This window comes from Acomys russatus, chromosome X (genome assembly GCF_903995435.1).
Source record: "Acomys russatus chromosome X, mAcoRus1.1, whole genome shotgun sequence".
Lineage (NCBI taxonomy): Eukaryota > Metazoa > Chordata > Mammalia > Rodentia > Muridae > Acomys > Acomys russatus.
The window spans coordinates 10,435,272-10,449,209 of NC_067169.1; the positions used below are offsets into that span (position 1 = coordinate 10,435,272).

General features: G+C 43.6%; 1 protein-coding gene across 1 annotated transcript in view; it reads left to right on the forward strand.

The window, feature by feature from the left end:
• The window catches only part of Dipk2b (divergent protein kinase domain 2B), a 38,794-nt gene extending 25,575 nt beyond the window's left edge, over positions 1-13,219 (forward strand). The window contains exons 3-5 of the mRNA XM_051140982.1: positions 8,078-8,251; positions 11,383-11,671; positions 12,871-13,219. Coding sequence (XP_050996939.1) covers positions 8,078-8,251; positions 11,383-11,671; positions 12,871-13,211 — 804 coding nt within the window. The 3' untranslated portion in view covers positions 13,212-13,219. The remainder of the gene's footprint in view (positions 1-8,077; positions 8,252-11,382; positions 11,672-12,870) is intronic.
• The last annotated feature ends 719 nt before the right edge of the window (positions 13,220-13,938 follow it).

The following is a 13,938-nucleotide window of genomic DNA, read 5'->3' on the forward strand; positions in this document are numbered from 1 at the left end:
TGGACTGAAGCCCTGAGCTAAGTCAATAGAAAAAAAAGAAGAAAGTGAGCTAAGTCCCTCTCTGCTTTGTGGCTGCAGATGCAATACAGCCAGCTGTCTCATGTTCCTGCTGCCATGCCTTCAGTGCCTTCAAGCTCTGAGGAGAAATAAACCCTTCCTTTAGTTGCCTCTGTCAGGCAATGAGAAAAGTTACTAATGCAATTAATGTGTTGGAAATGCGTCGACCTCTGCCTCCAGCGAACTAAGAAGCTGCAAGACATTTTCCCTCAATCCGATTATGTCTGCTTCAAGGGCAATTCATTTCTCATATGTTTGTTTCTGGAAGTCCATGTCATGACCTGTGGAGTCAACTTGACCCTTACATGTTAGTTGTACTCCCTATTCCTCCAATATCACCGGAGTTTACAGTTCCTATACCAGCTACCAGCTGCCTAACTCAGCCTCTCAGGATTTGAGGTTTGGAGCAGATACTCCAAGTAAGTGGACTGTGTCATAACAGTCTGTGAATAAAGATTCATTTCTCAAGATCTCATAGCTGTCCACACACTGCTAAGTTACAGAAGTGTGAAGATCCAAGGCGCCAAGTGCTTAAAGAGAGATGCTGAGCACATAGCCCAAGACTAGAGAGCAAGAGAAAAAAAGAAAATGAGTGCTGCAAGGGCCAAGAAGCTTCCAGAAAGAGGTGTGGCCTGAAGAAGAAAAAATGAGGTGGAAAAAAAGGTCGTGGCTCTTCTGCAGGCCAACACAAAAAGGATGGAAAATAGGATGTGATTATGGGAGGTTGACCTGTTATCACTGTGTGTGGAGTTGCAAGGGCTGTGACGGCCAGCCTGGGGCTGGGAGCAGGTAGCTATACCTCATTGCTTGGAAGTGTTTCTCAGCCACCAACATGCGTCAGAAATCCTGGAAGGCTTCTTACCACATGCGTTGTGGGAGTCTATCCCCGGGAATGCTTGTTCAGGTCTGAGCAGGTTCTGGTAAATGGTACATTGAAAGAAAAGTAGCTTGAGGACAGTGGAATCTCTCCATAAGAAGGCCTAACTGTGGTATGTACATTACACAGGTAAGGACTCAGAGAGGCTTCCTGGAAAAAGTAGGTCAGGCTGTACCCACATAGAGCGTGGCTCTCACAAACCGAAGGAAAAAGTGGGGAGACGAAAGCAGATCCTATTAGTATGGCATGTACCATAGGTCACCGAGTACCTGGGAGGGGTATTTCTGAAGAAACAAAGGCACATGAGATCCAGTTCCTGCATTTGACATCTGAATTGCCTCACAGTACTAGAGAGAGAAGGGTCAACAAGGAGACTGAAGATTCAATACAAAGAGGAAATGTGGCCTGGCACTCAGGCAAGCCTAGATTAGAATCCTGGCCCCATCACCGTATACAAAATTCTGAATGTGCCTTTCAACTCCGTGGTGAACAAATCCCCATTGTGAGCTACCACCTAGTCTGTTTCCCTGAAATTATAAAAATTAGCACGGCAACATATTCCCAGTACAGAACCATCATTCAATAATATTAGCTACTGCTTTTATTCTCATAAAGTCAATGGACATAATAGCTATTAAGTTTCTACACAGTTGACCCTTTCAACACACTCATGAGCAGACAACATACTTACAGGGTAACTATCTGTTCAGGCTTGTCTGAAGTGGCCTCAGTGCATGGCTACCATACTGATTTCTCTGTTCAAATCACCTTTTTGAGTTGGATGAGAGGAAGGTACTTAAAGGAGAGGATAGTAAAATACATAATGTGGAAGTAGAAGAGAAGGATCCTGGGGTAGGAAAGATATGAAAGAAAAAAGAGGAGGGAAATAAAAGAAAGGTTGAAGTTGGGGAGAAACTAAACCAAAATGTATGGAAAAGCCACAAAGAAGCCTACTACCTTATAAGATAACTGTGGTGATTTGAATGAGAAACATAGAGGCGCATTTACTTGAACATTTGGTCCCCAGTTGGTGGCATTGTTTGGAGGGGCTATGGGATCTTTCAGAGGTGGAGCCCTGCTAGAGGAAGCTTGTCACTAGGAGTGGACTTTGAGGGTTTCTAGCCTGGCTGCACTTCCTGCTGGCTATCTCTGTTGTCTGTGTGCAGTTGTGGATGTGATCTCTCAGCTTCCTGCTCTTCTTTCCATGCGTCATTTCCCACCATTGTGGACATATGTCCCTCGGGAACTTTAAGCCAAAATAAAGTCTTTCTTCTAGAGAGAGAGAGAGAGAGAAAGAGAGAGAGAGAGAGAGAGAGAGAGAGAGAGAGAGGAGAGGGAGAGAGAGAGAGAGAGAGAGAGGCGAGAGGAGAGAGAGAGAGGGAGCGAGGGGAGAGGGGGGGAGAGAGAGCGAGAGCGAGAGAGGAGAGAGAGAGAGGAGAGAGAGAGAGAGAGAGAGAGAGAGAGAGAGAGAGAGAGAGAGAGAGAGAGAGAGAAAGATTGTATTAGTTATTTTTATATTACTGTGATAAAACACCATGATCCAGGCAATTTATAAAAGAAAGCATTTAACTGGGCTTAGAGCTTCAGAGGGTTGGAGTCCTTGGTGGTGCAGTAAAATCATGGCAACAGAAACAGCTAAGAGCTCACATCTCAAACAGCAATCAGGAAGCAGAGTTCACACTGAGAATGGCATGAGCCTTTTGAAACCTCAAGCCCACACGCAGTGAAACATTTCCTCCAGTAAGGCCACATAATCTTTCCCAAGCAGTTCCACCAACTTGGGACTAAGTATTTAAGCATATGAGTATATGGGGTCCCATTCTCACTGAAACTACCACACAGCTGAACATAGATCCCAGAAGCCCGTGGCCTTTCTTTTCTTTTCTTTTTATTTTTTATTTTTATTTATTTATTTATTTATTTGGTTTTTGGTTTTTCAAGACAGAATTTCTCTATGTGTCCCTGGATATCCTAGAATTTGCTCTTTAGACCAGGCTTACCTCAAACTCAGGGATCCACCTCCCTCTGCTTTCCAGGTGCTAGGGTTAAAGGCATGTGCCACTTACCAAGAAGAGACTTGATACCCTATGAGCATCTAAAGGGGAGGAAGTCCCCCTCAGTCACAGTCATAGGGGAGGGGAGTAAGGGGAAAATGAGAGGGGGAGGGATGGAGGAATGGGAGGATACAAGGGATTGGATAACCATTGAGATGTAACAAGAATAAATTAATAAAATAAAATTTAAAAAGTAAATAAATAAAAATAAAATAAAATAAAAGGCATGTGCCGCTATGCCCAGCTCCAGAAGCCATAGTTTTTCAAACCAAAATATCAGTAGCTGGTGTAGGATACCTCCTTATGAGTTGTTATCCAGCTAGCCAATCCCTAGAGCATCCCAAAACAACAGAGGCTATGCCTTTGCTCTTGGTTACCCACTAGAACTAGACAATAAGACCCAATTGCTGAAGACACCATACATTCTGGATACACAACACAGAGAAACCAAGCTGAAACTACTGACATAGAAGATTCTTCCTTGTTGGCTAATATTCCTAGTACTGGAAGATGCTGTGTAGGCTGTTGTGTAATAAAAGTCATCAATAATCACACATGTCTGTGAACCTTGAATGCTAAAATGCTGCACTGCCTGTCAGCATATGCCCCATGGTGCAACAATGGCATAAATGCTCTGGGAGTAACCAACCATTTCTTGATCAGATCTAAGGCCCATTTTATAGGCAGGAATGCCTGCCTGGTGCTGTAGACTTAGCCAAAAGTCTATGGCTAGGATGGCCTTGGTTCTATGGTGTTATCTACTACTGATGTTTTGTAAGTGGACACATAGTTAAATTGCTTTCTAAATATTTATGTTAATACTCACAGACTAGTACAGCTCTCAGTTCTGGTCAGAGAAGCCTCTTTTGGCAGTGGGTGGTGGTCAAAGCAGAGACCCATAATTGGTCAAAGTCCTAAGAACAAGTAACTGCTTAATGCTTCGATTTAAAAAAAGAGACACTATCCCTTTCAAATTCAGGAAACATTGAGGAAGAGGGAGTGGAAGGACTGTGAGAACTAAAGGGGAGGAAATTTAGTGGAGCACTGTCTTCTGGGTATGCCACAGTCATGCAATCATGAACACATAGCAGCTGTGACTTACTGTATGGGCAGTAGAAAGAAAAGAGGAACACAAGGGTAGAAAGAAAATTAATTGGAGAGAAAGGGTCAACAGAAGTAGAAAAGGGACGAGAAAGGGTAGAAGAGAGGAGGTAAATGTGATCACAATGCATTTTGTATACAAGTATGACACTGTTACTTTTTTTAATTAATCAGATTTTTAAAATCACCTCTTTCACTCTCAAAAAAAAAAAGCATCCTGGTTCAGATGATAGGACCCATGACTCCCCTTAATAATTATTGCTCAGTTGCATGTACAATAAAGAACTTCTCCCAAGACCACACGCAGTTCTTAAGTAACGGATCTGGGATTCAAGCCCCCAGCAGCTTGGCTGTAAAAGCTGTGCTTGTAACTCTATTCTGGAAAGGCAAGCTTGAGGTAACTGTTGTCTACCCATCCAAGAAGAAATCCCTCCTCAGGTCATTGGAGTGCAAGGTTCAATCACAGAAAATAAGCAGTCAGCTTGGAGAGATAAGACAGAAATGGGTTAGAAGGCTCTGGTAGAAGCAGGAGAAAAGAAAAGATAAAGCCACCATGCAACTCCACACACTCAAGTGGATCTTCATTACTCCTCTCTTTAGGAACTCTCCCCAGCAACCAAAATGGAGCAAAAGCTCAACTCCTCTCTCTGCTCCTCAGAGAATACTCCGTCAGGGTTCATATAGATTCTCTGCAAAGCACCAAGAATCTAAACAAATAGGAACCTTGCCTGAGGAAAAGATGTCATCAGAAGTGAGTGGACCTGTTTATGTAGAAACCAGGTCTTTGAGAAAGTCAACTTGTGATGCAAGGAATGCCTTCCATGCTATTTACCCCATATGCCACCAAGTTATTCAGGTATTTGAATACAATTTTAATGTCTACTCAACTGTCCTGGGTATACTATCTGCTAGACAAACTCCAATTTGACACTAGTCCTGGCCTCGTTTCCTCCTCTGCATCTGTCCTTTGCAGTTGATGTGTTACCAGTGACTGAGTTTCAGGGAATCTGTGTTGATCAGCCTAGACAACAGAGTGCAGGGGAAAAAGACCTATCATAAACCTGCCCTAACTTATGGATTTCAAAGCAAAATTGAAATGATTTAGGAACCATTTACTTACAGCTTCCTCTCCTTCCTCCACTACATGTAACACTGAGCTAAGAAGATGAGCTATGCCTGACTTGTAACAAGGGTGTTGTTATTGGCTTTCTAAATGTTTGAAATCATCCACATGGTTACTTCAAAACCATCACTATGCTAGCAGATACTTACAGATAGAAATTGACACATCAAAACACTTCCTGTTGTGTTGGCACTTCAGAGGAAAAAAAAATAAACCAAAAGGACTATATTAACAGAACAAAATTATAGTAGGCATAAAATTGTCAGTTGTTTTTCTTAATAAAGCAAAACAGAATGGGCAGTGGTGGCTCACGCCTTTAATCCTAGCACTCAGGAGGCAGAGGCAGGCGGATCACTGTGAGTTCAAGGCCAGCCTGGTCTACAAAGCAGGTTCCAGGACAGTCAAGGCTACACAGAGAAACCCTGTCTCGAAAAACAAAAAAGAAAACAACAACAACAACAAAAGCAACACAAAACAAAAAACAGGACTTTACTGTTTTGAAAAAAGGAATGTTCAACTGTCTATAACAATTGAGGCAATTATTAAATTGCCATTGTCTTAATGATAGGCCATTGATTAGCTGTGATGCATGATTAACCTCAGCTGTGTTTTACAAGCATACCTAACAGCCAAATCATATAAAAGGTGTTCAAGTGTATAACAGAAGTAGGTTTATTAGAATTAAAATTGTCTTCTCCTGGTAGCTAAGAGACCTGGAGAACAGCTGGGTCACACAGAGTGAAACTTCATTTGTTGGGCATTTCCTTTTTTTTTTTTTTTTTTTCACAATTAAGAATATTGATTTTTAATTTTAACACTGCCTTTTTAAAAAATTTTTTTATTAATTTATTCTTGTTACATCTCAATGGTTACCCCATCCCTTGTATCCTCCCATTCGTCCCTCCCTCCCATTTTTCCATTATTCCCCTACCCTATGACAGTTTCCTGAGGGGGATTACCTCCCCCTGTATATGCTCATAGGGTATCAAGTCTCTTCTTGGCAACCTGCTGTCCTTCCTCTGAGTGCCACCAGGTCCCCCCCTCCAGGGGACATGGTCAAATGTGAGGCACCAGAGTACGTGAGAAAGTCATATCCCACTCTCCACTCAACTGTGGAGAATGTTCTGACCATTGGCTAGATCTGGGTAGGGGTTTAAAGTTTACTCCCTGTATTGTCCTTGGCTGGTGCCTTAGTTTGAGCGGGACCCCTGGGCCCAAATCTGCCTATCATAATGTTCTACTTGTAGGTTTCTAGGACCCTCTGGATCCTTCTACTTTGCTATTCTCCCATGATTCTCTCATTTAGAGTAACATTCTAAACCCAGTTGTTGGAGATGACTTGCTGAGAAAAGCCACCTTCCAATCTTAAGGGTAAAAAGCCACACCTCTGGTCTTAGACTTTCTTTCTCTGAATAACTGATGTTCTTTCATACAATTATATTTCTATCAGAGCAAATATTCAGATGTGTTCAGCAGTGATAAATCTTTGCCTTTGGGGCAATATTTGCTTTTGGAAATGTCAAAAGTTACTCAGGACACCTTGAGTGATTAATACATAAATTAGCTTAAAGATACAATGGTTTTCTGGAACTCAGGGTGCTAGAAAGAATTTTTGAAGGTTCATTCCTGTGAGGTGAAAGAAAAGCGACCACTATCCTCCTCAAGCCAAACTTAAGATGCAGTAGGTTCAGAACTCACTATTCTAACCCATTGCCTTTCCTTTGGTGCCTCAGAAAAGCCACATTTCCCTGGGTTGGCAAAACCGCTTGGCTTCCCTGAGACAATGAACAAAGAGTCAGTGATCCCACTCTCTGGAAAAGGAATTTGTGGTGATGCTATCTTAGCCTGTTTTCTATTGCTATACATGAACAACACAGCCCAATTTTAAAAGAATAGCTATTTGTTTCACGAATGGTTTTTCAGGCTGGGAAGTCCAAGAATTTGAGAGTAGCATCTGGTGTGGACTTTCATGCTGTATCATAAGCTGGCACAGACATCACATGATGAAACAGAGCAAGCATGCTACCTTAGGTCACTCTTCCTCTTCATAAAAAGCCACTAATGCTATTATTGGGACTATATTCTTTATCCAATCCCAATTACCACTCAAAGAACCCATTTCCAAATACCGGAGCTTATGTCTTTGACAATTAAAGTTCCAATCATGAAATCTGAGTGACAAAATTGAATCATAGCACCATTCCTGACTCAGAATTTACAATGGCAGCTTACAGGCCTGAGCTTTGGAATGCAGCAATTATGATTTTTTTTTTTCTCTAAACTTTTTTCCACAAATCTCTAGTCACTTTGCTTCATAGTATCTCTTACTTTCTTCATAGCTCTATTGTATACTGTCTCTCTCAGATGGATCTCCAAATCTAAATCCTCGGGGTAAATCTGAATAATGAGCTAAATTTACCATCTGTCCCATTAGGAAGAGTCCTTACACTGGGCACTCTGTATCCATCAATGGCAGCTTTATCCTACTTTTCTAAGGAGGCAGCTGTGGAAAACGAGCTTCCGCTCAAAGCACATGGACAGCAGTATGGCTGGTACTGTTAATTCTCTGTTGAAGCTATCTTTGGTGGAGGTACGCTTCAAACATTCAAAGAAGCAGAGCCGACCTCCTTGCCCCCAATGCCCCCATTCGTGTGTAGCCTGCTATGCCTTCTCCTGGCCCAACCTGCAGGAGTGTTCTATCCCCTGTGTCCCACCCAGGAGTTTCTAATCTCTTGCTCAGCACCCTTTTCTACCACCCATGGATTTCTCCTTCACCACTCAACTGGGTTCCCATTCCAGTGTCTGTGTCACTCACAAGAATTCAGCAACTCCTCTCTATCCTGGGTTTCTCTCGTGTGCCTGCAGGGCCTGCCCAGTCCCTTCCTGCGGTGCCCATCACAAAGACTCTTGGACCGTGTGGTTCGACGCTATGCTGAAGTGGCTGACGCTGGCAGCATCTTCATGGACCACTTCACCGACCGTGACAAGCTGCGTCTCCTCTACACACTGGCTGTCAATGCACACCCCATCATTCTTCAGGTACTCAGTGACTCCTACAAGCCCCCCACCCCCAGGTTTTGTTACTACCTTGGACTCTCAGAGGCCACCCCGGGTTGATTTTTCTCCCCTTCTTGCTGCATGTCTTGGGCCTACAAATCTGTACTAGTACATTACAACATCAGGTAAACATTTGACAGCCTTGGCAGCTACTGAGGAAAGAGGAGTGGGCTGAGGGTGTGGATAATAGGGGACAGTAGCCAACATTACAAGTTGAGGCCACCAAGAATGGCTTTGTGAAGGAAGGTGAATTTAATCTCTGCCACTAAGGTAAGCAGGATTTGAGCACGTTCAGGAGCTGATGAAACAACCACCTAGTTGATGCACCCTCAAGCTATGTTTGGAAAGGAGAAAAAACTGGAAGTGACATCATTTAAGAGTGGTCAAATAAATAAGGATGTGTTGGGGCCTGGGGACACACTTAGTCAAAAAGACAGAGACACTTACCATGTTAAGAGACAGCCATAGAACCTGTGGAGCTAAATCCCCCTGACCAAGGGTCAGCACATGTGAGTCACATAATGAAAAGAAACAATACCAGAGGTTGAAGGGGAAGACAAGGTGGTGCACACCTTTAATCCCAGCACTCGGGAGGCAGAGGCAGGCAGATCTCTGTGAGTTTGAGGCCAGCCTGGTCTACAAAGTGAGTCCAGGACAGCCAAGGATAGACAGAGAGACCATGTCTTGAAAAACCAAGGAAGAAGAAGAAGAAGAAGAAGAAGAAGAAGAAGAAGAAGAAGAAGAAAGAAGAAGAAGAAGAAGAAGAAGAAGAAGAAGAAGAAGAAGAAGAAGAAGAAGAACAAGAACAAGAAGAAGAACAAGAACAAGAACAAGAACAAGAACAAGAACAAGAACAAGAACAAGAAGAACAAGAAGGCTAAAATGTGGAGGAATGGGTGGGAGAGGAGGAAAAGGAAGGGAGAATAGTAGAAGGGAGGGAGAGAGGAGAGGAAAAGAGGAGGGAAATCAGGGCATAGTGGTACAGGCTGTATAATGAGACCATCTTTTAAAATACCGTAATATAAAGATACAGGTAGAGAAGAAAGGAGCCACAACAAGGACAGTTTGTAAATATTAACCAGAAAGCTAACGGCTGACTCCACAATGAAGACTGCTGGTTATTGGGTTCTTGCTGCACACCAGGTGTTGTGCTGAAGATTGCCTATCGCTGTCAGTTACTGCTCACTGAAATCCCCCCAAGAATGTTGTTATTATCCACACTGGGGCTCAGAAAGAGACGGTGTCAGCCATGAAGCCTAATCTCAAAGGAGTCTGACGTCAGAGACATCAGAAGCTGTACTCTGCCTGCTAAAATCTGCTCAGTATCTTTGGCACTAAATACACTAATGGCAGAGAAGGAGCTGCTATTTGCCCTACATGCTCAGGGGTCTTCTTGGAGGTCTTTTACTCATAATTCTAACTTCTGTTGGTACCTTGGTTATCCTAAGTACTAGCTTTTGAGCAACCTAGCATGGGACCATGAGGCTGAGACACTCCACTCAATCGCGGGCTTTACCCAGAAAGAGTGTAGTATGGGACACAGGAGTGGCTTTGTACATTCATACAAGGTCAGTAGGTTCAGGATGTCCCTCTGAAAGATAGTATGTAAGGTGCCCCAGTTAGGTGAAATTCAAAAAGCAAAGAGCATTAGTTCTTTATAGCATGACTTGTAAAGGGTAGAAAGTACCAGAAAATTGTCAAAAAGAAGGAGAGACAGACAGCTACTTCTTGTTTGTTTTCTGTCCTACTGGGGATGGGACCCAGGGCCTTGTGTGTGCCAGATAAGCAGTCTGCTACTAAGATGCATCACCCAAATGTACTTTGTTTCCTTAAGAAGGTAAACAAAGGGTAGAATGGTGTTTATAGTTTTTGTTATCAGTTCCAGTTATAGCTTTATTAAAAAATGATCAACAGTTGAAATCTGACATGGACATGGAATGTTCCACATGACCCTATGCTGAAATGAAGAGCTACAGGAAAATCAGTCCCCTACAGAACAAACACCCTCATAGATAGTCCAATTGCAAATGATCAGCTCTGCTCACATATACATATGGACTCAGTAGCTTGTATATACATGTGTGAAGATATGCATATATAAATATGTGTGTGTGTGTGTGTGTGTAGCAATAATAAAGAATAGATAATGAATTTTGGAGAAAGAAAGGGGACACAGGAGGAGTAAGAGGAAGAATGAATGGGTGTGAGTGATGGAGATACAGTGCTCGCTTATGAAGTCCTAAAAAAAAATATTTAAAAAATGGTCAAGAAAAATCGAGCTAGACTTCCCTCCCCACTTTCCATCTCCCAAATTCACAAGCTGAGAGCTCTTACAAGGAGACAGGCAAGGCTACAATTCCTCGGATCAATGTTAGTCTATCTGGAAGCTTCCCTCCAGCTGAGATGAATCTCTGCATGTGTAGTTACCAAAGCCAGTCAGATTTTCTCAGCCTAGCAGTGGAGACAGCAAAGGGACAGCCACCTGCATTGTCCTTGTCCTATTCCAGAACTAGATACTTGCACTGTTCTATTTATTCATGAGCTCTGTTGAACAAGCTAGCCTCAACTCTCCTGCATCAGCCTCCTGAATAGCTGGAACTGTAGCCACACATGATACCCTGCTTGCAATAGCTGTTGTTGTTGTTGTTGTTAGTCTTGCAATTATTCTGAAGTTAATCTTTAATTATTTTTTCCATGGCTTCCAAGCAAGACATCTTGGAAATTGCAGACTAGTCACATTTTTTAAATGACACGGCTTAAAAGAAACATATACCCTGAATCCTGGATACCACTGAGAAAAATCACTGAAGGTTGGTTAGCATTCTCACGTTCCACTTAGAGGAACTTGTGAAATCTGGTCCACAACACAGACGACAGCAGCCTCCTTCCTGAATCCTTCCATCAGCAATGCACTACAAAAGTGGGGAAAGGGCAGGGGCCTCACCACACACACCAAAAGGTATAAAAAGATGGAGAAATGTTTTGCCAGCATGTTTTGAGATCCAGGCTGGCAGTAAGACTTATTTATGTGGGCTGTGGGCTAACGGTAGAAAGCAAGCTGCCTCTGTGAGATTTCTCTCTGTGTCTAATGCCTGCTCCTTCTGGCTTGGCAGATCTTCCCTGGGGCGGAGGGCTGGCCGATGCCCAAGTACCTTGGCTCCTGTGGTAGATTCCTGATCAGTACCAGCACCAGACCGCTGGAAGAATTTTATGATGCACCTCCAGAGCAAGCTGCTGACCTTGCATACCAACTCCTTGGGGTTCTGGAGTCCCTGAGGAGCAATGATCTGAACTATTTCTTCTACTTCACCCATGTTGATGCAGGCATGTTTGGCATCTTTGACAATGGGCATCTGTTCATCCGGGATGCCAGTGCGCTAGGCATCATCGACAAGCAGGAAGGTACTCAGCATGGGCTTGGCTGAGCAGCTGTCAAGGGGGATGTCAGGGTGACCAGAACTAAGGACGGGTGGCCTGGGGTCACATTCCTGGGCCTTTTCCCTCTGTGTGTCACGAGCAATCCAAGTTTGGGGAATGTTTTGGTCATAGAACAATGTACCCTCACCCCCCACTTGAGTTTCTTTTCATCTTCATTTCCAAAGGAAAAGAGAACTTGGCCTTGCCTGTGACAAGCATTGTCCATGTGGTACGAAGCCCAATGAGCCCTCCCATGGTGCTTCTGTATTTTACTCACACAAAGTCACAGGCCCCTCTCCACTTCAAGTTTTTCTCCTTGGATGTTCTTAGCCTTGTCCTAAGACATAATTGCTGGCCTGATGCACTAGTAAACTTTGCAATCAGTGTTGACACACTCAGTCTAAAGTTTGACAACTACAAAAACAAAGAGCAGAATAAGATGTGTGAGAAAGCCATGTTTCTCAGTGTTTGCCAAGGCTCAGTCAGTGCTCTCAAGTCCATTAAGCCCCAGGTTCTCAAAGTGACCAAATTTGCTGAAGACAATAACAGGACAAAAGAGTACCCCCCCACCACCACCATTTGTGGCACTTCTTTTTAAAAAAAAAAAAAAGGAAAAGAAAAACTCTGCAAAGATAGAGAAAAACAACCTATTTTTCTCATTTCCTGATTTACCTTTATTAAGAGGAATCAAGTTAGAAGAAAGGTTGATTCCAGAATATTGAGGCTATGCAAATGTCATCCCCATTGCAACCTGCTGAATGTATATTCTGGATGACATGCCACCCCACCCCACCCCAACTTTCAATTCTAAATGTGCAATGAAACCAATCCCAATACCATCCTCACTTCCTTAACTCAGGAAGAAGAAGAAGAAGTAACAATGTGCTTATAATTTCTACAATTATAGCCCAGCTCCTCGGGCACAATGGGTTTTCCATGCTACAGCCTTAGCCTAATTGTAGGACAGTGTTACTCAACGCTGTTCTCTGACGGGACCATAATGTTGCCGGGCTCTAAATCTTCTGGTGATAAGGAAATGCTTGGAGACTAAGCCATTTCACTCAGCAATTCTAATTGGCAATGCCTCACCCTGCCCTTCCCCTGCCCCAACCCCCACCCAACCCCTGCCACATATACACAAGAATAAGTTGTACAGTATCTGATGTTTTCCATTTCTCTTCTAGGCAACCAAGCAGCTGCCAGGACTGGAGAGAATAAAGACATTTTTAGCTGCCTGGTTTCTGGCTGCCAGGTCCAGATGTCCTCCTGTGACACTGTCCCTGAGAAGCAAAGCCTGGTGCTGGTGTGTCAGCAGGTGCTGCCTCAACTTCTCCAGGCAAAGTTTCCCTCCCCTGTGCAAGAAGAGATAGACTCTGCTCTCAGCCTGTGTAGCAAGGATGCCAGCACAGACCTGGAAGTTCTTGGGGCCACCAGTCGGCTGAAGGACATCTTGAGGTCCCTGAGAACCTGTGACCCTAGATTTGCCTACCGCTACCCAGATTGCAAGTATAATGACAGGTTTTGAGTGGCCCGAAGGGACAATTCACAAGCTCTTCCATATCCCTGGTTGAGTTGCTGCCAAACTGTAAGAAGCAACTCCATTTTAAGTATTTGAATACATTCATTTCCTAAGAAACATTCAAAATTAGTGAGAAAAACCCTGACACTGCATGACTGACAGACACCACAGCAGAGTCAGGAGGTGAGCATAGGAAGACCCAAGTGTGAACACTCGATGTCGGTAAGCTTCCATTTTCTCTGTATGCTACCAGACTCTCACAAGTTAAAGAAAACAGAGACGTGAGGGTCCCAGAAATACAGTTGCAACCCACAAAGCATGTTTCAGAAGCATACACAGGTAAGGCAACTGAGCTAGTCTCATGTGTTGGGAGACTGCTGTAGGCAGAAGGCGGGGTGAAGACAGGGACTTTGGGCCACTGGAGCTTAAGCCTCTCATTGCTACTCTCTTGCATCTATGTGGCGAAAAGACTATAAATCAAAGGGACGTACTCACCCATGAGCAGCTACTGAACCATCCAGGTACAGGAGATTCCTTGTGCATGTGCAGAAGTCACCACAGGAAGTGGGAAAGAGCCAAGGGTAAGAAGACAGGGAGAAGAATTAGGGCCAATGTGTTTGTTCAGGTCCTCTAAAAGGCAAGGGTCAAAACACAATTACCTGAGTTTTCTTAGAAGACAAGTCTACTGGAAAGCAAGAAGGAGGGAAAACAGGCAAAGGCTGAAAGGGCAATT